The sequence below is a fragment of the Vombatus ursinus genome, unplaced genomic scaffold (genome assembly GCF_900497805.2).
Source record: "Vombatus ursinus unplaced genomic scaffold, bare-nosed wombat genome assembly UNPS02014830.1, whole genome shotgun sequence".
Taxonomy (NCBI): Eukaryota; Metazoa; Chordata; class Mammalia; order Diprotodontia; family Vombatidae; genus Vombatus; species Vombatus ursinus.
Window position 1 is genome coordinate 28,332,440 of NW_020954608.1, and position 26,544 is coordinate 28,358,983.

At 34.5% G+C, this 26,544-nt stretch overlaps 1 protein-coding gene across 1 annotated transcript in view; it reads right to left on the minus strand.

Moving 5' to 3' along the window:
* Positions 1–26,544, minus strand: part of PRPF18 (pre-mRNA processing factor 18) — a 58,431-nt gene that overhangs the window by 2,407 nt on the left and 29,480 nt on the right. Inside the window, exons 4-9 of the mRNA XM_027838514.1 lie at positions 23,617–23,730; positions 21,524–21,670; positions 20,957–21,025; positions 17,840–17,980; positions 17,632–17,703; positions 14,623–14,778 (exon numbers count right to left, since the gene is read on the minus strand). Coding sequence (XP_027694315.1) covers positions 14,623–14,778; positions 17,632–17,703; positions 17,840–17,980; positions 20,957–21,025; positions 21,524–21,670; positions 23,617–23,730 — 699 coding nt within the window. The remainder of the gene's footprint in view (positions 1–14,622; positions 14,779–17,631; positions 17,704–17,839; positions 17,981–20,956; positions 21,026–21,523; positions 21,671–23,616; positions 23,731–26,544) is intronic.

The following is a 26,544-nucleotide window of genomic DNA, read 5'->3' on the forward strand; positions in this document are numbered from 1 at the left end:
GTTAACCAAACGCAGGCCAATGTCTTAAATTGGACCAATCTACTCAGGTTTTGATTGCCACATGATCTGACAGCATTTCTTACTCAGCAAAAACAATGAGGTATGAGTTTATTAGCAGACATTTCCTTACATGTTTTTCACAAGAAGCTAAGTAATGGGGCTTATAATAAATACAAAGCAGCAAAAACTGGTGTCATCACTGTAAAATGTTAAACAGTATTAAAATTCTACAACACTATTTTTCTCAATTTTTTGCTTGTTAGAAGCATTACCAAAAGAATGGCACCACTTTGTTAACTATAAAAACCTTAAAATCTACAAACATACCAAATAAGATTTCACTCATTTCCATGAACAGTAGTAAATAAAACAGGTTATATATTATACTGGTTAATGGAAAGTTAGGGTTCATCTTTCACCAAACTATATATGCCCTGAAAAATAATCCTAAATATGTTCTGAAAACTAACTCTATTAACTCAAATCCAACTTTCTTTTGGAATTGTAAAAGAACAAACTTTTACTGAAACCAGGTTACAACCACTAGATTAGTCTGCCTTACCTTTCTTTAATCAAACTAACACTAGAGAATATAGCTTAAGGGAAGTATATTTTCCTGGAATCTAGGAATTGGAAAAGTTTTCAGAACACAATCCAAACCATACCAAATCCCCTAACACACTACTTGTAAGTGCTCATTCAGCCTATCTGCTTAAAGTACTCTAGGGAATTCCCCACATCCTAATACAAGCCTTTGCATTTTGAGTTAGCTCTTTTATTTAGCAAATGTATCCTCACCTTAATCTAAAATCTGTCTTCTTGCAATTTCCACCAACTACTTCCATTTCTACCCTCTGGGATCAACAATCACCCCCTTCCACAGGATCCACATAGCGAGATTTAAAGAGCAGTATTTCTAGAGAGGTCTTAATTCATGTATGCCTTCATGTATGCAGTCTTTTAATTTCCAGTTCCTTCATACGGCCCTCATATCACCATTTCACCATCCTGATCTCTATTCTCTTGACGTATTTCAGTTTGGCAATAATCTTCCCAAAGTATATGCTCTCATAAATGAACAAAATACTCCAAATATGGTTTGACCATGGGAAAGCACCTCAAGGCTATTACCTCCCTAATTCTGAAACCTACCTTCAATTAAGGCCTAAGATTATACTGACCTTTGGGGTTAGGACCCTGCCGTGTCAAGTTATTGACTCATACTGAGCTTGCAATCCACTAATACCCCTATGTATCTTTCATACATATTATCATCTAGCCATACTACCCCATCTTGTATATGGGCAACTTTTATCTTAAAAAAACAAAAGTGGGTCTTTACATTTATCTTTACTCAAGTCAAAATTTCTAGCCTGTTGACGTTTTTAAATGCTGTCTTTCAACATTTTAACTTATCCCTCCCTCTAAGCTTCATGTCACCTGCCAGTTTAACTAACGTACCGTTCATGCTTTTGTCCAAATCACTGATAAAAAAAAAAGTGAAAAGAAAAAGGTGAAGGACAGAGTCCTGGGGCACTCCACCAGAAATATCCTTCTGCATCAGAAGTTGTTAACCTTTTTTATGTCATTGCCCCTTCAGCAGTCTGGTGAAGCTCAAGGACCCCTTCTCAGCATAATGTGTTTAAGTGCATAAAATATATGAAACTACAAAGGAAACTTGTGGTTAATGAAAATAAAGATGTAATTTTTTTTCCTATCCAAATTCAAAGACCTACTGAAATCTATCCACAGACTCTCAAGTGGCATATAGCCTCCAAGTCGATAAGCCCTGTTCTAGGTTGATAACTAATCTTTTCATCACTACTCTGTCCAGCCATTCACCCATGAAAACAAAGACCTAACCATACTATCATCTAGTCCACACCTTTAATAGAATCCACAAGGATATTATAAAAGGCTCCATCAAATACCTTGCTGAATTCCAGGTATACTCATGGCTATGGAATTCCTGTGAGCTACCAGTATAGTTACCCTGGCAAGAATGAAAGAAGAATAGATGTAACCTATTCTTGTTGAAACCACTGTGGCTTTTAGTGATCATTTGCTTCCTTTTCAAAATGCTCACAAACTATTCCAGGAATCAGTCAGACTCATAGGACTAAAGTTTCAAGAATCTCTCTTCTTCCCTTTCATGAAAACAGGAGCCATGTTTGCCTCTCTCTGATCCTACAACACCTCTCTTCTTCTCCAAGATTTTTCAAGATTTTCTAGGACAACTGCTTATCAATCACATTGTCAGTTTTTTAAATTAATAATAAACTATTTCTTATTACTCTGCATCCCAAAATAAATCTAGCACTTCACAATACATTACTGAAGGTAAAAAACCAGAACCACTTAGCAGTATATCCTAACAACATGAAGAAGTCTTTAGTTGAATCACATACATCACAAGATTTTAATAAGCATTCAAAGCAATCTCAATAATAATAATAGCAACATTAAGACACAATACAGTTTACAACACCTTGCAACAACCTTGTGAGGTATTATTATTTTACAGATTGAAAAACTGTCAAATGACTTGCCCATGGTGATATAGCTAATGTTGATACTAGGCTCAAACCCAGGTTTGCAAATTCCAAATTCAATCGTCTTTCTACTTGGCTATGATGTCTCTTAAGAACTAGACTGAAAGAATGAGATGTAACTACTGATTCTCCCTCCATACTTCCACTTTAAGGAAATTAATCTACAATGTGATATTCACATATAAGTAATTCAGTGCAACAATTCAGGGTAATCTCTAAGATAACAAAAATGGTTAAGCTCACACCACAATTGCTGAACGTTTAAAAAAATTTTCTGACACTCAAACATTCATTCTTAACCTCAACATTAATTAGCCTAACATCATCTGCACAATCAATCAATCAGCAAACATTTATTAAGCAAGTACCACGTGCCAGGCACTGTGATAGGTGTTATGGAGGAGCTATGGATGCTCCTAGCATTAGCTTCAGGAAGTCTTTCAGCAGACTATATCACTAAAATCAAATTCTTCTGAATTAAAGCCATACTAGCATTTAATTGACAAAAATAACCATTCACGTAACTGCTATGAATATAAAAATCTCCTGGGGAGCCTGCAGATGCAGGTATTTCCACACAGCTGCAAGTGAAAAGGTCCCACTACAAAAATTAAATGCTTAAAAACACTCTGCACATGTGGAAAGCATACTGGAAAATTTTATTCCATAAGACAAAAACTGATAGCTTGGGACAGACTAAAATTGTTCCCACAGTTTCTAGAATGAAACAAGATGATGTGTTAAGTTTTTTGTTTTTGTTACTGTTTTTTATAGGTGAATATACTTTTATTTCCAAAATTAATCATGCAAGATGACAGAATAGAAGCAGGAAGTCACCTGAATTCCCCCAAATTTCCCTCCAAACAACTTTATAATAATGTTTCAAATGGAATTCTGGAGCAGCAGAACCAACAAAAGGTCAGGTGAAAAGGGTCCGCAAGAAAGGTCTGTCTCATCAGAGCAGTAGTTGGTCTGGAGTGCAGCACAGGCCCTGGAAACGGCTGCATCAGCAACAGTTTTGTGAGCTCTCAGCCCACAAATGGGAAGGCAATTAGACAACTGGTCCAAAAGAGATTACCGGGGACCCTTTGCTGATGCTGAGTTCACGACCCTGTTGCATTACCCATACACAGTTCCAAATGGCAGTTCCAGGATAAACAGGAGCACTAGCACTTGTGGCCACAAGGGAACAGAGGTCTTGATCACATTTTGAGGGCGGATAAGAATGCTTGTGGTTGATTACAAGGGAGCAGTTCCAGGGAGGAAAAGAGTGCCAGCACTTGTGGCTAGAGGGGAGCAAGGTCACTTCCTGGGTAAAGACCAAAGCACAGAACAAGAGAGCAATGACCACACCTCTTCTTAGATCACACCACCTTGAAAGCAATAAAAATCTATGGACTTCCAGAAAATAGCAACACAAAAAACCTGAAGCTCGGGACAGTGCCCCTTTCACCCTGAGAGCAGAGTCCAACTTTAAAATGAAGTTAAAAATCAAAAAAGAGGCTTGAAAATAAGCAAACAATAATAACAAAAAAAAAAATAATAATCTGACCATAAAGAATTACTATGATGACAGGGAAAATCAAGACAAAAACTCAGAAAACAATGATCTCAAATAAAACAAGATGTCCAAAAAAAAAAAAACTACAAGAAAATTATCAAAGAAAAATGAGAACAGGACACAAGCCCAACAAGAACTCCTGAAAGAGTTCAAAAGGGATTTTAAAAAATCAAATGAGACAGAGGAAGAACTGGAAAAAAGAAATGAGAATGAAGCAAGAAAATTATGAAAAGAGAGTCAACAACTTAGTAAAAAAGGAACCAAAAAAATACTGAAGAAAATAGCACCTTAAAAAAACAAAATTGGCCAAATGGAAAAGAGGCACAAAAATCTACTAAAGAGAAGAACTGCTTAAAAAGCAGAATTGGCCGAATGGAAACAAGGATACAAAAGATGACTGAAGAAAAAATGAATTCCTTAAAAATTAGAATTGAGTAAGTGGAAGGTAATGACTCCATGAGGCATCAAGAAACAAAATCAAAAGAAGGAAAAAATAGAAGAAAATGTGAAATATCTCATTGGAAAAACAAATGCCCTAGAAAATAAATCCAAGAGAGATCATTTAAGAATTACTGGACTATCTGAGAGCCATGATTAAAAAACAACAACAACAACAACAACAACAACCTAGACATCATATTTCAAGATATTATCAAGGAAAACTGCCCTGATATTCTAGAACCAGAGGTTAAAATAGAAATTGAAAGAATCTACTGATAACCTCCTGAAAGAGATTCCAAAATAAAAATTCCCAGGAATATTACAGCCAAATTCTAGAACTCCCAGATCAAGGAGAAAAATTGCAAGCAGACAGAAAGAAACAATTCAAATATCATGGAGCCACATTCAAGATCAAACAAAATTTAGTAGCTTCCACACTAATGGAGCAGAAGGCTTGGAATATGATATTCCAGAAGACAAAAGAGCTAGGATTACAACCAAGAATAACATACTCAGCAAAACTGAAATCCTTCAGGGGAAAAAAATGGACATTTAATGAAATAGAGTACTTTCAAGTATTCCTTATTAAAAAAAAAATCTAGAAGTTAACAGAAAATCTGACATTGAAACACAAGACTCAAGAGAAGGATAAAAAGGTAAACATGAATGAGAAATCATGAGGGATTCAATAAGGTTTAGTGGTTTATATCCCTATTATGGGAAGATGATGATTGTAATTCCTAAGAACTTTACCATTATTAGGACAGTTAGAAAGAAGATACATAGACAGAGGGCACAGGTACGGGTTGATTATGATGGAATGATTTCAAAAAAATAAAATTAAGGGATAAGACAGAGAGATGCACTAGGAGAAAAGGGAAAGGAAAAGAAGAATGGGGGAAATTATCTCACATAAAAAGGAAGAGCTTTTACAGTGGAGGGCAAGATATGGGGTTGGCAGGGGTAGCAGACAATGCTTGTACCTTACTCTCTTTGGAATGGACTCAAAGTGAGAATACTATACACAGCCAGCTGGGTGTAGAAATCTATATTACCCTACAGGGAAGTAAGATAGGAAGGGAATAAGAGAAAGGACAGGGACTGGTAAAAAGGAGGGTGGATTAAGAGAGAGTGGTCAGAAGCAAAAGAGAGTCTTGAGGAGGGATAGGATAAAAATAGAAAGAAAGAGAGGGAGAAGGACAAACAGAAAAAAAAATAGAATGGAGGATAATACACAGTAATCATAACAATGAATGTGAATGGGATGAACTCCCCATAAAAGAGAAGCAGATAACAGAATGGATTAAAAACCAGAATCTGACAATATGCTGTTTATAAGAACAACACTTGAAACAGAGAGACAAACAGAGTAAAAATAAGGGGCTAGAGCAGAATCTATTATGCTTCAGCTGAGGTTAACAAAAAAAAAAAAAAGCCAAGAGAGCAATCAGGATCTCAGACAATGCAAAAGCAAAAAGAGACTGAATTAAAAGAGATAAGCAGGTAAGCCAAAAGGTACTATAGGCAATGAAATACCAATACTAAACATATATGCGCTAAATGGCATAGCATCCACATTCTTAAAGGAAAAGATAAATGAGTTATAGGAGGAAACAGACAGTAGAAGTATTCTAGTGGGGGGGCCTCAACTTTCCCCTCTCAGAACTACATAAATCTAACAATAAAATAAAAAAGAGGCTAAGAGGTAAGCAAAATTTTAGAAAAGTTAGATATAACTGACCTCTGGAGAAAACTGAATGGAAATTGAAAGGAGTATATCTTTTTTCTTAATTGTACATGGTCCTTTCACAAAAACTGACAATGTACTGGGGCATAAAAACCTCACAACCAATGTAGAAAAGCAGAAATATTAAATGCACCCTTTTCAGAACATAATGCAATAAAAATTACATTCAATAAAGGGCTGTGGAAACAGATTAAAATTAATTGGAAACTAAATAATCTAATTCTAAAGAATGAGTGGGTCAAAGAACAAATCACTGAAACAAGCAATAATTTCATTAAAGACAATGACAACAATGAGACAAGGTTACAAAATTTGTGGGATGCTGCCAAAGCAGAAAAACTAGAAAAATAAATTTAAAATCCCCAATTAAACAGCAAAATGGAAATCCTTAAAGAAAAAAAGGTAAGGTTAGTAAAATTGAAAGTTTAAAAGAAAAAAAAATCATTGAACCAATGAATAAAACTAGGCATTGGCTTTATGCAAAAACCAATAAAATAGATAATCCATTGGTTAATTTGACTAAAGAAAAAAAAAAAAGAAAACCAAATTACCAGTATCAAAAACAAAAGGTATGACTTCACCACCAATGAAAAAGAAACTCATGCAATTATTAGGAGTTATTTTGCCCAACCATATATCAGTAAATTGGATAATCTAAGTAAAATGGACAAATATTTACAAAAATATAAATTACCCAGATTAACTGAAAAGGGAATCAAATACTTAAATAACTCTACCATAGAAAAAGAAATTGAACAAGCTATCAATGAGCTCCCTAAGAAAAAAATTCCCAGAATGAGCTAAATTTACAAGTGAATTCTACCAAACACTTCAGGAACAATCAATCTCAATACTATATAAACTATTTGGAAAAACAGGCAAAGAAGGCGTTCTACCAATTTCTTCTTATGACACAAATATGGAACTGACACCTAAACCAGGAAGGGCAAAAGCAGAGATTTTATCAGATAATTTCCTTGATATTTATGTAAAAATTTTAAAATAAAATACTAGTAAGGATATTACAGCAATGTATCACAAAGACCATACACTATGACCAATGAGAATTTATACCAGGAATACAGGGATATCAATAACAAAAACAACAAAACTCATATGACTATATCAAGAGATGCAGAAAGAGCTTCTGACAAAATATAACATTCATACCAATTAAAAACACTAGAAGGCAGAGAAATAAATGGAGCCATTATGGTAACTAGCATCTATATAAAACCAAAAGCAAATATTATCTGTAATTGAGATAAACAAGAAGCCTTCCCAATAAGATGAGGTATGAAGCAGGGATGCCCATTATCACCACTATTATTTAATACTGTACTAGAAATGCTAGCTACAGCAATAAGAGAAGAAAAAGAAATTGAAGGAATTAGAAGAGGCAACAAGGAAACAAAACTATCACTCACTGCAGACGTATGATAGTATACTTAGAGAATCAACTAAAAAAACTAGCTGAAATAGTAACCATTTCAGCAAAGTTGTAGGACATAAAATAAACCCACATGAATCATCAGCATTTCTTTATACTGTGGACAAAACCCAGAAGGAAGAGATAGAAAAATTCCATTTAAAATAACTGAAGACAACATAAAATAATTGGGAGTCTACCTGCCAAGACAAATGCAAGAAGTATATGAACACAATTACAGAACAGTTTTCATGCAAATTTTTCACACAGATCTAAACCACTGGAGAAATATTAATTGCTCATGGGTAGTCCAAGCCAATACAATAAAAATGACAATTCTACCTAAATTTACTTATTGCCATACCAATCAAATAATAACAAAATTCACCTGGAAGAACATAAAGTCAAGAATATCAAGGGAATCATTGAAAAAGAAATGTGAAGGACAATGACCTAGCAGTACCAGATCAACAGTATTACAAAGAAGTAATCATTTTAAAAAAAAAAATCTGGTACTGGCTAAGAAATAGTGGATGAGTAGAAAAGATCAGATACACAATACTGGGGACAAGAACTCAGCATTTGACAAAAGTTGCTGGGAAAAATGGAAAGAAGTTTGGTAGAAAGTAGACATAGATCAAGATCTCACAACATATACAACATATACCAAGATAACGTCAAAATCGTTGCATGATTTAGACATAAAGGGTGATATTGTAAGCATATTAGGGGACTACGGAATATTTTACCTGTTAGATCTATGGATAAGATAAGAATTTTTGACCAAACAAGAGACAGAAGAACATTATGGGATATAAAATGGATAATTTTAATTACATGAAATGAAAAAGGTTTTGCACAAACAAAACCAATGCAGCCAAGATTAGAAGGAAAGCAGGTGACTAGGGAATACAATTTTATATCAAGTTTCTCTGATAAGGCCTCATTTCTCAAACATATAGAGACTGAGACAAATTTATAAAAAATATGAGTCATTTCCCAATTGATAAATATTCAAAGGATATCAACAGGCAGTTTTTGAAAGAAGAAATCAAAGCTACCTATTGTCATATGAAAAAATGCTCTAAATTACTACTGAGCAGAGAAATGCAAATTAAAACAACTTTTGGGTGCCATCTTTTACCTAGGAGACTAGCTAACATAACAGAAAAAGAAAATGACAAATGTTGGAATGGATGTGAAAAAATAGGGACACCAATGCACTGTTGGTAGAATTGTGAACTGATTTCATCATTCTGGAGAGCCATCTGGAACTATGCCCAAAGTGCTATAAAACTGTGTACACCCTTTGGCCCAGCAATACCATTACTAGGTCTATATTGCAAAGAGATAAAAGGAAAAGAATCTATCTGTACAAAAACTATTTGTAGCAGCTCTTTTTGTGGTGGCAAAGAATTAGAAATTGAGGAGAGGCCCAACAATTGGGGAATGGCTGAACAAGTTATAGTATCTGATTGTGATGGAATCTGTGCCATAAGAAATGATGAGCAGGATGTTTTCTGGAAAGACTTACATGAACTAATGCAAAGTGAAGTGAGGAGACCAGGACACTGTACACAGTAACACCTGTGAATGACTTAGCTATTCTCAGAAATACAAGGAACAAAGACAATTCCAAAGGACTGATGATGAAAAATGCTAACCTTCTCCAGAGAAAAAACTTGAGTCTCAATGCAGATTGAAACATAATTTTTTAAAAACTTTATTATTCTTGGGTCTCTTTGGTCTGCGTTTTCTTTTGCAACAAGGCTAATATGGAAATATTTTGCATGACTACACATGTATAACCTATATCAAATTGCTTGTTTTCTTGAGGAGGAGGAGGGGAGTGCAGGAAGGGGAGAATTTGTAACTCAACGTTTAAAAAAAAAAGAATGTTAAAAAATTTTTTTTCATGTAATTGAGAAAAAAATAAAAATAAGTTAATCACTTCCCTCAATGAAGCAGCATAAGAACATTCAATTTGAGCAAAAGAACTCACCTACTTAGCTAAGGTGAAGATATAGTTTTGCCCAAATGACCATAGATTTAATTCACTAAGGTTTTGCAATGGGATAGAGAGTGGTCTGATTCCTCTCCCCCTGTCACCACTTACGTGGGTTAGAAAAAGTTTGGTGCTTAGTGACAAGACTATAATTACTCATGTAGTATTCCAAAGTGAACTGGCAACTCACCTTTTCTCTAAGTGTGACTAACAGAGATATTGGCATAATCCAGAGAGAATATGCCAAAACCTGAAATATGGACGGGAAACACCTGTCACAAAATGCTAGAATGACTTCTTTATTTTGGAATGCAAAGACTTAAGGTCATAGAAATCTTACCGTGCTAAAAGTAAACTTGTTGATTTCTTTGTCTTTTGTTAATGAATATTAAAGAATCAGACTGAATATTTTCTATATGATTTGTTGTTATCTTGGTATAGTGCAAAAAATGAATTTGTAGTGAACTTCCAGTTATCTATTCTAACGTGAAATTATCAATAAATTCTTAATCTAAAATATTTATTTTAGCTATCAATTTTGGGTTTTTTTAATATAAGTTTTTATCAAAGTTGCTACGAAATACACTTACTTAATTTTCAGGATCACAGCATCAAAGACTGAAGGCTACAAAAAATATTAGAGATCTAGTCCAACATCCTCATCTTACATATGATAAAATGACTTGTCCAATGTCACATAAATAATATGTGGCAGAGCCAGGATTTGAATTCGGTTCTTCTCCCTACAGTTTCAGTGTTCTTTCTACTACCCCAGAATGCCTCCCAGTACCCCAAGAGTTAAGTAGGAAAAAAAAGATTGAGGTTGAAATTGACTTCACAATATTTTAAGTATTCACATATTCACAGGATTTAAAGTCAATTTTAACATCTCCCCTTTTTCCTGCTTACCTATGAGGGTCTAATGCAAAGGTAACACCTCAAATGCAGGTCAATGGCAAAGAGAAAATAAAAGGAAAAGCCTGAATGACTGAAAAACACAAACCTAATTTATAGTCAGTCTCTGAAACACAAAAGTTGATTATAATGTGTGTAAAGTAATTTTTAATAGAATTCTGAAAAATAAAGGAAAGTTTTGTTTGGCAAGATGAACAAAGTCCCTGGAAGTACCATTGCAAGATTTTAGCTGAAACTACAAAATTCTAACTGGAATCATTATAAAGCTAGTTCTGGGCTTATGAATAGTTAATAGCTATCTATATCTTATTTATTTGCTCTAAATAGTAGTAAAATAAATTCTTATGGTGAATTTAATTTTTTGAGAAAGGAAGAGTTTTGCAGTATTTAATATATAGGCTTTCTTGAAATGGCTTTATATTCTGAATCCTCTCCTACGTTCTGCTGTGCATATGACATGGTTTTTTTTCTTGTTTAATATTTAAGTTTATGATATGTACCTTCCTATTATGTAAATTTTAGTATTTGTCTAAAATTGAAAAAAGATAAAAATAAAGAAAAAAGATCAAAAATACAAAAAATATATATAAAATAAAAAAGATTAAAGAAGAAAAAAAAAAGAAAAGAAAGAGTTAGAACATCTTTTGCAGTTAAATTCAATAGAGGCCTGAATATGACCAAGAGCTGAAAAGACTTCTTTAATAAGGCCCAATAGTCCTATTAGATGTTTTACACTATATTTCATAAAACAAAAGGTTTTCATTCTCATTTTTTAAGCAAATGCTAATCCTTCAAATATATGGCATTCATGGTTATTTTCTAATGTATAGCAGGACTAATATATTAATTCTGTCTTAAGTATTAAGCATTTAAATTGGTCCTGAGGATATTGTAACTAATAAGCTGTGGGCCCTTTATATGTGGAAATTAATTTATTTCTATATAAATAACTTTCAGGTATATATAACATGTTCTATGGATGTTTGAAGGTAATCAGTCATTTAAATGAATGGCTTGATAAAATTAATCAATTGTTATTAGGGTACAGGTTTATGGTTAAACAAAATATTATATAAACACTAAAGTGATGCTGGAAAAGATTAGAAAAATCACAGTATCCTAAAGTTAGAAAGGAGCTCAGAGGTCATCCAACTTCAATTCATACTTAAGCAAAAATCTCATCTAAAATAAAGCCAACATGTAGTCCTTTATTCTTTATTTAAAGACCACCAGTGAGGCAGGAATCCTTTCCAGCGAGGGGTCGTCCATTTCATGTTTGGACAGCCCTAATTGTTAGAAAGGTTTCTTAAACATCAAGCCAAAAATTACATCTGCACCTTCTACCCACTGCTCCTAGCTTGACCCTCTGCATCAAAGTTAAAAGCACAACATAGAGCAAGAAGCTTTAGCATTTAAATTATATTAAACTTAATGAGACATTTTACAAAATTCTAACCGAAATCAGCAATTTATCTTGCCCTGAGTAGCACTAGGGCATGAGCAACATCCCTGGGAAGCCCCATGGAAGGAAGAGATTGGAAAAGGGGGAAAAAAGTTACATGAAATAAGAGATTTTTCAAAAATAGAAAAGAAGGACAGTTTTTCATACCACACAGCTTCTAGAAGACATTGGCAATCTTCCAAAACAAGAAAACATTTATATTATTATATAATATTATTGTATAATAACATCTGGACATTATTTATACTTTTTAAAGAATCATGAAAAAGAATCATACAGCGTGAAAAACTATGGTGGAGATGGGCTCAATACTAATGGAGCCTTAGAAATAGCTAAACTACGTGTACAATGTATAAATATATGATACACTGAAATATTTAATAATATTTAAATATCTAGTATCATAATACCAATATAATGTTATTAAATATAATACCTCATCAAATATTTAAATATACATTTAAATGTGAAAGTTATTCTATTTATATTTCAATTATCAAAGTTGAGCAATTATACTTTTAAGTAAAAATTTTTGTGGTCACCAAAGTTACTACCCTTCTGCACTAAATATGTGCCTTTATTTCCACAGGTATATTTAAATTTCTTAAGTCCTATGATTCATGCCCACAGAGTTAAAATAAATCAATACTTTGAAATACAGAGGTGCTCAAGGCACAAAATATGGCAAGCAAATGAATATTCAGCATTTAAATTGAATTCTAAACAGAAAAATAGTTCATAAAGTCAATACCCCATTTTAGGCATCACCTAACCTACCTTTTGTCATTAGCAATAATGTACAGTAAAGCATCATTAATTCAAACCTAATTTGGAATTTGAAAAGAAGCTATAATTTACTTTTTCACTGAGAAAGTTTTGTTGAGCAAATTAGAAGTATAAATAAGAGCATGTAGGAATATGCTCACATTTAAGGGAACAAATAATTTTCAAACAGCTGTGTAATCATGACAATAACTGGATTTGAAGTCAGAGAAGCTGAACTCAACTCGGCTCCATTACTGGATGACCCCAGGCAAGTTTCAGTTCATTGTTCTGGACCTCAGTTTCTCCATCTGTGAAGACTAGGTGGTCTCTAAACGTATTTTCTAAACCCTAAACTCTAAAATAAACTTCATAGCTCCCCTGTTGCAATTAAACAGATATGGTATGAACGTGCTTATCAATCTCCCAAGAATTCATGGACACTGACTGGTTAAAGAATGAGACAGGTCTTATTTGGATGTAGAGAATATTGGAATTTATTTTGCTTAACTACACATTTTTATAAAAGGGGGCTGGTTTTTCTTTTTTTCCAATGAAGGAAGTAGTGCAAAAGAAACTAGATTTTTGCCTATGTTCTGCAGCTAAGAGTAGATAGAGCGCTGGACCAGGAGTCAGTAAAACCTGAATTTCAATCTGGCTTCACTTATTAGTTGTGTGACCCTGAGGCAAGTGACTAAATTTCTGAATGCCTGTGTTTCCTCATCCATAAAATGGGGATGATAATAGCAGTACCTACCTCCCCAGGTTGTTGTGAGGATAAAATATCATATTTATAAAGTGCTTTTGCAAACCTTAAAGTGCTATATAAATACATTAATTATTAATTGAATATTATATTGAAAAAATTGAATTAAAAATAAGGAATATATGACTGTATATTGCTTGCTAATACTTCTCATATTTACCTGGATCTCTATTATGTACTATTTTAGGCCTATTTTAAATTATAATAATTTGAAAATTTAGATTCTTCAGTAATTCAGTCTGGTCTTCTTCCTCTTGGGTTTGAATTAATGAGGTTTTATTCAGTAACATGTATACATATGTGTACATGTACATGTATGTGTGTATATATGTGTGTGCGTATATGTGTGTGTATACACATATATATGTATATATACACATATATAAATGAATGAATAAATAAAAAAGAATTTATTAAGGGATTATCATTTGCAAAGTACTATGCCAAGCACTAAGGATACAAATAGAAAAGGAACAAAGTCCTTGTTTTGAAGGAGCTCACATTCTTTTTTTTTTTTTTGTGAGCCAATTGGGGTTAAGTGACCTGCCCAGGGTCACACAGCTAGTAAGTGTCAAGTGTCTAAGGTAGGATTTGAACTCAGGTCCTCCTGACTCCAAGACTGCAGCTCTATGCACTGCACCACCTTGCTGCCTCGAGCTCACATTCTAAACAGATAGACAGCACAACATATATTTCAGTACTCAATAATTCAAACTTAGTGGACAGCATACCTAAAAAAAAAAACCTAACTGAAATAATTTCAGTGTTAATGTAACTAAAATATAGCATGTGAAATTCTAAACAGTTGAAGGAAAATGAGTTGGTAATTCCTGTTTACCATTAATTCAACTGCAATATATTAAGTACAACCATCACAATTTGCCACTTGCTATCTAAATATTTTCCTTATAAAATTTTATTTTTTAGAATATCTAAATATTAAAACAAAGCTTTTGCAACTTCTTCCTCACAAATTGCTTACCTGAATATATTTTCTTTGTGTCTCATCATTTAGAACATGTGCAACATGCTTGGAAAAAATCTTTTCTCGACCAGTTCTGGCATGGATACCAACCATAGTGACCCCAATAGGCCACGGAGCATTTCCAATGGCCATCTGAAGATAAGCATCATTGGCCTATAAAGAATTGAGTTTTTAGTGAGAAAAGAAAGGCTAAACATTTTGTGTAGTTACTAATTTTTCAATGATTTAATAACATTTTAGATACAATTATTTAAATGGTTTATGCTATTCTCTGTGCATGTGTATAAATATATAAAATATTGTTATCACATATGCTTTAGTTTTGGTTTAGAATGATTACAGAACTTGCTCAAGGCAACAATCAATGGTAAAAATGGAAATTGGACAAGTGTTTATGTATACAAGATGAATACTTCTTTGCATTGTTTTTTGCTATGGAGTTTAATGTCCTTTTCATATCTGGAATGAAAGAGGCAATTTAATGCACTGCTAGATATTCTAATTTAAGTCTCTTCAAGAACTATTTCCTCTACAGGTGGTTATACAGGGATACAGCATCCAATTAGTTTTTCCTAATCCGACTTGAAGATGTAGCTGTTCCCTGCATGGAATTTCCAATGAAACCTGTGAGTGTTTTATGCATAGGATGAAGTTCCTAACAAGTAGGTAAAGATAGAGGCCCAGCAATAAAATTCCTAAGTACTGAATTGGCTTCATTTTGGTCTCTCAAAAGCCCTATACTTCCAAAACCCTAAAAACAAATCTTATCTAAATTGAAGAAAATGATCAATTAACAAGAGGTAGAATTTCTCCCCATTTTTTGGGAGTGGGGTGGGAGCATGCTTGGAGGTAAAACACTTCTAGCCGTCTGTGAAGGAAAAAACACAAGCCAGAAAGCAGAGAAGCAAATCTTAAATATCTGACCTTGCCAGTTTTCGAAAAGCTTATATAACTAAACCTCAAAAGAATCTTAACTACACGTGAGAGGCAGGGTAGCATGAAAGACAGAGAGTCAAGTTTAAAGTCAAGAAGACCTGGGTCAAAATGACCTTAGGAAAGTCACTTGGCCACTCAGCTGCAAAGCAACTGCCCATTCATGTTGCCAGAGGGAGCTTCTTCATGGGCAATTCCCTATATCAATGAAGTCATAGGTCCAATTCAAAATTTTTAAAGGCTCAAAATCTGCTAGATTTAAAATGCAGAGAAAAAAAAAAAACAGAAAGTGCAGAAGAGAAGATTGGCAAAGACAGCAATTACTACATTGCTAAATTTAATATGGATGCTACATACACACACTCACACTATGTATCCATGTTAAATACATAAATTAAATATGCATATTATATCTATAAACTATATATAACAAAAATTGTTTTTTATACAAGTTTGTTTCTTGCATTTGTTTCTTAGTGATTAAGTTCACCATAAGGTTGTTTGTTTTTTTTTTAATATGCCAAATGTAGCAAACCAGTTGCCACAAATAGGGTAAAACTCAGAGCTCATTTTATAGAAAATGATTTTGTCAGAATAAAAATAGTTAAACTTGCTCTAGGTAAACAGGTTTTATGAAGCTTAAAATAGGACATGGATGTTTTCTTAAATAACGCAGCACTTTATCACAGGTACTCACATGTATAATTTCAACAATGGAGGTCAACTGATGGAAATTTCAATACTTATGTTTCAGCAGACTACAAAACAAACTAGTTTAAATGTTCAAATTAGGCTCTTTGCTTTTATGAAGTAAATACAAAGTTAACCAAGTAATCAGATACCAAATTCTTGGTATTTGATAATGGGAAAAGTCTGTAAGATGAAAAGCCACACATTTTCCATTAAATAATTAAAAATAATATGGCTTAGAAAAGGCATGCATCATTTAAGTTATTCAGTAATTTATCATAGGTCTTCATATATGTTCATGTGAATTAACAGATCCACACTCCCTATCCCAGGGACCCTAGAATATCAAAGTCCTCTCACAAACTCCAAATCTGTTGGATTCTTGGAGGAAGGCAGATCAGTGTGTAGAGGGCAGAAGATGGTCTTACACACAGTGTTTAATAAATGCTTACTGAACTGACAAAAAAAAAAAAGTGCTCTGGTCTATGGAACTATAGTGTGGGAGATTGTGGTCCTGGAATCCTCAGATGGAATTTGAAAATTACTTCACATAGAAACATGCAATAAATAATGATTAAGTACTCTAGTACAATCATACCAGTAATTCAACATTAAGTAGGCATTTGTGGACTGGGCTGGAGATTACTAACATTCATAGCACTGTTGCTATGTGAAAAATGTTTCCAATTTCAAATTATTGACTTAAGAACAAACTTTCAAAATGTAACCTGTTTACTGTATGTTTGTATACAGTTCATAGACTCAAAAATACTCAGAAATGCTGCCTGATTTTTTTCAAAGGAAGAATACCACAGCTAAGATTTCAGTCTTCGTTCATATCAAGCTTTATCAATCAATTTCTCCCCATCTTTATATTAGATATCAATTCAATTCAACAAACACTTATTAAGCACCTACTACATGAAAGGCACTTTACAAACAAAACAGCCCCTGCCCTTGAAAATGTTCCCTTTTTATGAGAGTGAAGGTGTGGAACATGCACACACAAAAAAGAATACAAGGAACAATTTAACCAGAAAAAAATCATTAATAGTTGAGATGTACCTCTGGCATCCGAGCCAGGTCCTGAAGGAGTGTGACATTGTTAGCATGCAAGATGACTTGTGCAAGTGCACATAAATGGGAGGTGATGTCCCAAGTCTGGGCAGTGGCCAGCAGAGACAGCTAGGCCAAAACATCATTGTGGGCAGCAAAGTTGGAGAGCTGACTTTTAAGTGTGACCAGCTGATTTTCAAATCTATGCCAGTTATTTCATAAAGATTCCCCCTAATCCTAAGTGAAATGAATGCTGTGAAGTACCTAATCTAGACATGCTGCCAGTCACAATTTCAATCCCCAGCATGAGGTATCTATCTTTCATACCTTCACATATTCTCTCTGCAACATGAATTTAATAATGTCTGTTATTGATTCTTTAATGTCGGCAGGTAGAGTCTGAAAAGAAAAAAATAAGGTTATTAATTTGGGAATCCATTCAGTGTCCTAAGAAAGAACATTTATTCTGAAAAAAGAAAATCTGAGTTCTACCAAACATCAGCAAACAGAAGTACTATTAATAGATGTCTCTTACCCTTTTTCGTAGTTTTCTGAAAAGCGGTCTCAAATATGATTCCGTCTGCTTTTGAGTGGCACTGTTCAGTTTGCCCTGCACACTGCGTTTTACATAATCTTCTCTGGCATTGAGTTCTTTAGCCCAAACTCCAAGGAGAAACTGTAAAGAGAATGGGTAGATTTATACCACATTGCCACCTACCGGTCAAAGACATGAAATACATACAAGATACAAGAAATTAAGAGCATTAATTTTTAGTAACTATATTTTATTAATATTTTAGTACCCACTCAACTACTTACAACGCCACCATGATGAAGCATGCTTTGATGACCTGTGTTGTCATTAGTGTGGGTATTCTCTCCACTGATGAAGATTGCAACTTTCCTGTGCCTTCAAAGAAGTAGTCTGGGAGAGCCAACAACATGCTACAAGGCTGGGCTCATGTCTCTGACGCTAGCAATGGGACCATGGGCAAAGACACAATATCAGAGTTCAGCCAACCAACAAGCACTAATTAAGCGTTTACTATGTACCAGACATTGTGCTAAGTGCCAGGGACACAAAGAAAAGCAAATACTGCTCCTGCCTTCAAGGAGCTCGCAATCTAACGGAGAAAACAACATGCAAACAGCTATGTTCAAGCAAGCTGTATATAGGATAAACTAGAGGTAACCTTGGAGGGAATGAATTAGCTCTGAAAGGGAACAGGAGAAGCTTCTTGCAGATGGTGAGATTTTAGCTAACACCTGAAGGAAGCCAGGGAAAGTGAGGAAGGAGGTGGTAGTGAGGAGGGAGAGAATTCCAGGCACGGGGGCAGCCAGTAAAAATGTGCTGAGAGATGGAACATCTCATTCCAGGAAGACCAAGGAGAGCCAGTGTCACTGGATCATAGAGTAAGGAGAAGGGAGTAACTTAATAAGAAGATTGGAATGGTAAGAAAGGACTAGATTGTATGAAGAGCTTTAAAAGTCAAACAGGATGGGGAGTGAGGAAAGCGGGGCCCAACATGGCCATACCTACACTTCAGAAGTTCACTTTGAAAGCTTAGTGAACAATGGAGTCCAGTGGGAAGAGACAGGAGACAGAGAGATCAACCAGAAGACTGCTGTCTAGGTATGAGGTGATGGGGCTAACAATAAAAATAATCCTTCTGAGTTTTGTATTACAAATGAGGCTCAAATGAGGCAGTGGAGGTAGTGGACTAAATAATTGTTAGCTAGGAGAAGATGGTGTTCAAGGGGTATGATGGCCAAAAATATTCATCAAAATGAAACCGGCCTGGCGATTAGACTCTAAAATTTAATCAAGTTAGCTCTCCAATTAACCTCCAATCCTTTCTTAGATCAATACTCGAAGCCTGCAGGGCCTTGAAGAATTTGCCAGAGCTGAAGCTCCTCTAAAATAGCCTTTAAGAGCCCACCGCCACTTCCACGCCATAAAATAGCAAAGAATTTTACTGGAGGATCATCAAATACAGTATTTCTCAAAATACTCTATTCTTTTTTCACTTTATATATTTTATACTACTCAGCAAACTCGTAAACTTCTTAAAATAATATTTCCCCGCTCCTTAAAAAAATCAATTTTATATTTCTACCATACTTCTACCACAAAGTTATGGATTTACAAAGTGTCTTCCACAGTATCATGATCATGACTGATGTTCAATTAATATGTGATCACTTAATGCTTATGACACCATGGACATTTTAGCATTAAACGATTAGTGGAATAAAGGTATAACCCTATATCAACTGCAGAAGAAAAAGAGCAAAAAATGGTGATCATACAATTGTAATCTTTCTTCTCCATCTCTTTCCTCAAAATTTCCAACTAACGCCTCTAAGCACCTCAGCACCAGCTACAGTAGAAAAAGCTCACATAGGGGTACATCAACAGCAAGAGCTGACATGACCAAATCCTTGTAGTGACACTGCCAAAGATGTCACCAACTCCAAGAGCAAATTCTAGGTTAGGTTAGAGCAAAAGTGACCAAATGAAACAGATATTATTGATTTTTGACAAATATATACACATGCTCTGTCTTCAGTTGCATTCAAAATAATGTTAAGATATTTCATTTAAATCTTAACAAAAGTGTTTTTAGGATTTAAACATAATAGCATCCAGAATCCTTCCAAATTCCTTGGGAAGGCTAAAGATAAAACTGGTATGGAGATTATCAGAAAACATTCATTTAATGGTATAATTCTCTCCAAAGGGATCAGCAAAGCCAGAGTAACGGAGAAACACGCACAAGCCCTAAAGATTTATTGATAATGTGTGTATGTGTTTGTGAACATACACATACATATATACATATACATATATAGATATACATACATAAACACACACATGTGGTATATATATCCTTTTACTAACTTATCTTTCTACTTCCTTCTACCTTAGCATTTCCTCCATACAATCACCTTTCTTCCACATGATTCCAAGCCTAGCACAAAGTAGGGGCTTAATATATTTTTAAGGGGCAGTGGCTGGAGTGCCGAGGCTGGAGTCAGGAATACCTGAGTTCAAATATGACCTCAGATATTTCCTAGCTGTGTGACCCTGGGCAAGTCATGTAATCCTTATTTGCTTCAGTTCATCATCTGTAAAATGGGTACACACTGGAGAAGGAAATGGCAAACCACTCCATTATCTTTGCCAAGAAAACCACATAGTCTTTGTTCATGGGGTCACGTGACTCCATGTGTCAGTAGACAACTGAATGACTGAACAAAAAGAAAACAAATGTTTATTGAATTGAATTCTCAGTCAAAATTTCTTCTCCTATATTCTTTCCAATTTAAAGAGAAAAAGAGATTCCCTCTACAATAATATTAAAAAAACTTAGGGAAAAAAGGCATGCATACTGTTGGATGAAAATAGCATTCTGCATCCTTGTTTCCTCATCTGTAAAAGGGAAATAATACCACCTAACAAGGCTGACTTGAAAATAAAGTGAGATAATTAATCATTTTGTAAACCTGAAAACACTATATAAAAGTCAGCTATTATTTTTATAGATGACTATTTTCCTCCTAAATCTTAAAAACCTGATGACCCGAAAACATAAGGAGAGTTCTCAGACCACCAAAGTGTTACCAATCTGTAAGCACAAAAGAATATTACCTTAAGAAATTTGGTTATGATGTCCATGTCTTTATGATCATCCCCCTTTCCTAAGGACTCTCCCAATGCCTAAGGGAAGAAAATAAAAGTGCTCCTAACTTTTAGTAGAGAGTAAAATGCAGAGTTTATATATATATAGTCTAAAATATGAGAAAAACATGAAGTTCGCTTTAAATTAATACATCTGTTCAACATTGTTTCAGTTTTCAAATCTGACAGAATTTCAAAATAAGTAGAAAAGACTTTTCTACTAAAAATTTTTAAAACAAAATATGCTTAAAATACACACACACATACAAAGCTGGTTTTTAGACACACACCATTTCAAATTTTCATGCTATGTATAGCTTCATAAGAAAAACGCTTACTGAGAAGTCATTTCAACACTGGCACATCTCCTAGACCTACACAGTACCACAGTAGTTATTAAACGAATAAGAAAAACAACTCTTTAAAATTTATACTTCTGGAACAACGAAATTACTGAGTTTTAAAAGGAGACATATGTCTTGTGAATAAATAATTGGTACAGAACAATTCAATTTCACTGGTTTTTACAGATATCACCTCTAATTCTTCAATAGTGGTGTTTTCTTCATGGACTTTCAGATCATTCTGTGTGTCCTCTTCTCCAGGTTCCTGACCACCAACAATTTCATTAAGGTATTGTTGATCAATCTTATCCAAAGCTGCCTTCAAGTCATTCCTCAAACCCTAGGAATAGTGAAAAGGAAAATGTCATTAACACTAAATTCACCACGGAAGTTTCACCTTTAGTTTTTATTAGTTACATCAGGTAAGTGATTTTAATTAGGTTAATTAAACCACACCAGCAACTACAAATTCTGTGCAGATTTTTTTAAAACGAATATAAGAGAAAGGATTCATAGCTGTGTGACCCTGGGCAAGTCACTTAAACCCAATTGCCTTACCAAAAAAACAAACAAACAAAACAAAACAAAACAAAAAGAGAGAGAGAGAAAGGATTAAAAGTCTGAACATACTAAACTGAAGAAAGTGATTCAAATAAGAATCAAACATGTTATAACAGTTATCATTGTCTTCAGGATTAACTTTTCTAAGCATATCTGGAATTGAAGGAATAGCTAGTCAATACAGATGCACAATTTTTGGTAGGAGAAGTTTATGCTAATGTCAACTTGATGACTGGACAAAGAAAAGTATCATGAGAGCTAAAATCTAAGCAATCATCTTCGAGATCATCTTCATGATCAAATCTACAGAAATCTCTCAAGGAATAGAGACCCAAAGTCTCTACTGGTTAAGCCTTCTCACACATTTTCTACATTAAATTTGATATACCTTGTGTTTTTTTACACCAGTCATTTTTCAGGCCCCTACCTTGACCCAACAGAGCACCTTCTCTCAACCCAGGGACTACATCTAAAATGACAGGCAACATGACACATAGGCTGTCCTCTCCTCAATTTTTCCAAATCTCTTTTCTCCTTTCAAAACAAATTCCTTGCTCGTCCATCATAAAACACGCAGACCCATTCTCTTGGATATCACAGAGCTCTACTCTAAGTACCCAACTATGAAAGAGTGTTAGATTTTAGCATATTCTTGTGGAGAAAAGTTGAACTAGATGATAGAACAGTAGGTGCATTTCTATCTGGTTGAAAAAACTTAGGAAAGGAGTATCACTATATTTAGTGAACTGCTATCAACCTGGAAAGAAGACATCCATAATAAGGTAAATAGTCTCACGGTATTCTGCACTAGTCAGCCCACCACTGTGTTTGGTTCTAGGACATTTTAAAAGGTACACTGGCAAACTAGAGAAGAATAACCAGAGTGATGACAAGTCTGTAAAGTATGTCATGTGAAAAATGGTTAAAAGGGCTGGGGGTTTTTAGCCTGGAAAAGAAATAAGTAAGAGCATGTGTCTGTGTATATGTTGCAAGGTGGGGAGGACTTACAAGAAATAAGAGTTGTCTTCAAAGACTTGAAAACGTTGGTATTCAGAATAAAGATTAAATTTATTCTATGTAACTAAGACAGAACTATAACAAATGACTAAGAGAAAAGGAAATTTTAGCTCAATTTAAGGAAAAATTTTTCTAATAGTTAAAACAGTCAAAAAATAAAAACAAGAAACTCATCTAGCTTTAAGCTGGATATTAAGATGCTATAGAGGGCAGCTAAGACGTTGGGTAACATATTTTCTAAGGTCCCTTTTAATTCTACTTGGTAGACAATATACATTACCCTACATATGCACTAAACTTATCCCCTAAAATCAGAGAGTTATAGAGAATATGTGAAGGCATCCACTTCCACTGTACCGTCCTTTTGCAAAAGTAGAATAGTGGTAAGTAAATAACAGGCATCCTGTCCTGCTATCAAAGGATCAGATGCACCTGAGAACATGGCAGAGACAAAAAAGAAAACTTCACTGTGATGCTCTAGAGCTGTCTATGGAGCACAGCTAGGGCCAGAGAAATATTCTGATGACATTCTAAGAGCCACTGCCATGATCAAAATTGAATTTGCCAGCAATGACTTGGCGATCAGTATATCTAATATATATGAAAATGAAGTTTTATACACTCTACACATTGCTTTACTCTGTTCACACAACCCATTATTTATACATGGAAAATTAGTATTTATTTGGTTCTCATCTATCAACTTACCTTGTTAACCTCCGGTGTGAGAATCTCAATCTTTCTTAAACGCTGAAATGCATCATAATCCGTTTCTCCAAACAATCTAACTGGTTCTCCCCTTTCCCTCAATCGCCTAATGACCTAAAAAAAAGGGCAAAAAAGAGAAAAAAAAACCCTAAAGTTTAATAAATTATTCAAGTTTTTAAGACAAGGGTATAAATCCTTAAGCCAAACTTGTCTAAACTGCATTTTTCCTATTTTAAATAAAAAATGTTTAATAATGTTCGGCTCTGGTGTAGTGAACACAGCATTGGCCTTGGACTCAGGAAAATCTGGGTTCAAGTCCTGCCTCTAACAGATACTAGCTGTGCAGCCTGGAGCAAGTTGCTTCAGTTCTCACTGGCCCAGGCAACTCTTTTAAGGTTCTAAGTGAAGGAACAGTTGGCAATCTGCCTTGGTAGGATTTTCCTTACTAAGAAGTTCTTTTATGGATGAAATAATAGATCCAGTCCAAAAAAAATAACAGTAATAAATAATAATGCTACAAGGAAGCACTGAAGTGAAGTGCAACACATTTTTGCAGATTGTAAAAACATAGCACCTACCAAATACCTAGGAACATATAACCCAATGCCCAAAATTACTCACCTCATAATCTTTGATAAGCTGGCAAACCTTTCCACATTATAAATACAGACATTATATTCTGGGGATTCTACCAATAAATTGTCCTGAACTAGACCACCGTTCAGTCATTTTAGTTGTGTCTGACTCTCAATGACCCCATTTGGGGTTTTCTTGGCAAAAATACTGGAATGGTTTGCCATTTCCTTCTCCAGCTCATTTTACAGATGAGGAACTGAGGCAAACAGGGTTAAATGACTGCCCAGGGTCACACAGCTAGTAAGTGTCTAATACCAGACTTGAACTCGGGTCTTCCTGACTCCAGACTTGGTGCTCTAACCATTGTACCACTTAGGTACCATAGGCATAGACCAAAATATTACTCACAATTACCCTGACATAACACTGATTCATAAAAATTTGTGAACAATATTTTTAAGAGATGTCACCACCCTCAATATTCATGATCTCCACGCAATATGAAACAAAAAGTTTTCCAGGTAGAGACTTTTCTAAGGAGGTAAAATCATGTGGACCAGAGCAAGAAGCCTAATTCCTGCTGTCCTGTCTGCTACCAAGATGGCACTGAAGATGCTTTCAGTGAGCCTAAAGAGAATGAGTTATATCCTAATACTTTTACTCAAAACAAAAAGCAGTTCTTTTACACACTTATGTAATGATCCATACAAGTTTGAATATAAAGGAATAAGAGCAGGGATAGTGACTTGTCACAGGACTTTCTGTCTGAACTGCATGAAAAAAGTAAACATGAGATGATGACAATAATAATAAATTAAGCAAATTCTTTTCATTTTAAAAATAAAATCTAAAATGAAGAAGGCTAATTTAAATATTCTAAACTAAATATGAAGTAGTCAAGGTATTTTTTCAACTTCACTTTGCACCTGCTGCTTTGACAGGTTTCAACTCCATGGAACAAGATGCCCCTCCCAGGATAAGCTCCTCACTTCCAGACTCACCATCACGCTGCTTATCAAGCCTTGACTGACACCACCTACTTCTGCCTCCTCTCCCCTCAGACTGGAGGCCTGGCGGGCAGAGTACCAAACCCCTCCTTCACAGAGAGCAGAAACTGGACTCTCAACTCATTCCATTTTGCATCTGCCTTCCTGCCTGGTCAACTCCACTGAACAAGATAAGATGCCCTTTTGGTGTTCTCTCCCTCACTTCCCAGCTTTCCTGCCTCCTTTGGTGTGTGGTCTCCAAAAACTATAAGCTTCTTGAGGGCAGGGACTGTCTTTCTTTTTATTAATTATATACCTACAGTATAGCATTGCCTGGAAAATAGTAGGTGTTTAATAAATGTTCACTGGATTTTTTTTTTTTATTAAAACATCACTCTAGCTCAAAAACTTATGAAATCTTTTCTTACGTAGATCCTACAAAATGAAAAAGGAAGCTAAAATGATTCAAATTTAGGATAAATCCTTAACTATAAATCATAATTTTTAAGACAACCAAAGAGGTATGAAATGTGTCGAAAATGAAAAAAGGGTCATTTTAAGATAATTACTATCAACCTTATTACTGAGCTAAATATTCTTTTTAAATACAATTCCTGAACAAACTCATCTTTTACATTAGCAAATTCTACAAGGTGAAAGAATATGACTGTCCCCTTGTTACTAAAATTAAATTGCCATATATTTTTTAATTAAACATGCTGTAGAAGTATAAAAGAAGTAAATTTTATTATGTCTATTAAAAAAATACATTTATTTCATGTCTTCAAAAACCATGATATCTTGGTGGAAAAAAAATCATAGCTTTTTAAAAAAATATGAAAAGGTAAAGGCTCTGTGACTATGCAGAAGATTCTCAGTCCCAGCCTCCACCAACAGATCCTAACCCCTCTCTCATTGAGTTGCTGAGGCACTTGCCACAGATCACACAGCTACTGGAATCTAAGAATACCTGATCTCCAAGCTAAATGCTCTGTCCACTACAATGACCTCCTTTACAGTGTCTTTTCAAAGCTAAATTATTTTCCATTTTAATGCTACATTAATACTAATATGAAAAGCAGTATAGCATAATAAAGTACTAGCCTTGGAGATAGTAAGACCTAGGTCCAAATCTTGCCTCTGACACATCACAGCACTATAACCTTATACTTGATGGGCTTCAAGTAGTTCTCAGTTAACAATCTGACTCAGTGGAATGAGTTCTCATGTTGAAAAAATAAAGAACCTTTGATAAACTGACAAAAAAAAAACCCTAGAAATTGTATTAGTGGAACTACTAACCATTATGAGGAATAATCAAATCAATACCACTTTTTAAAAAACCAAACATTTTAAAAAATCTATT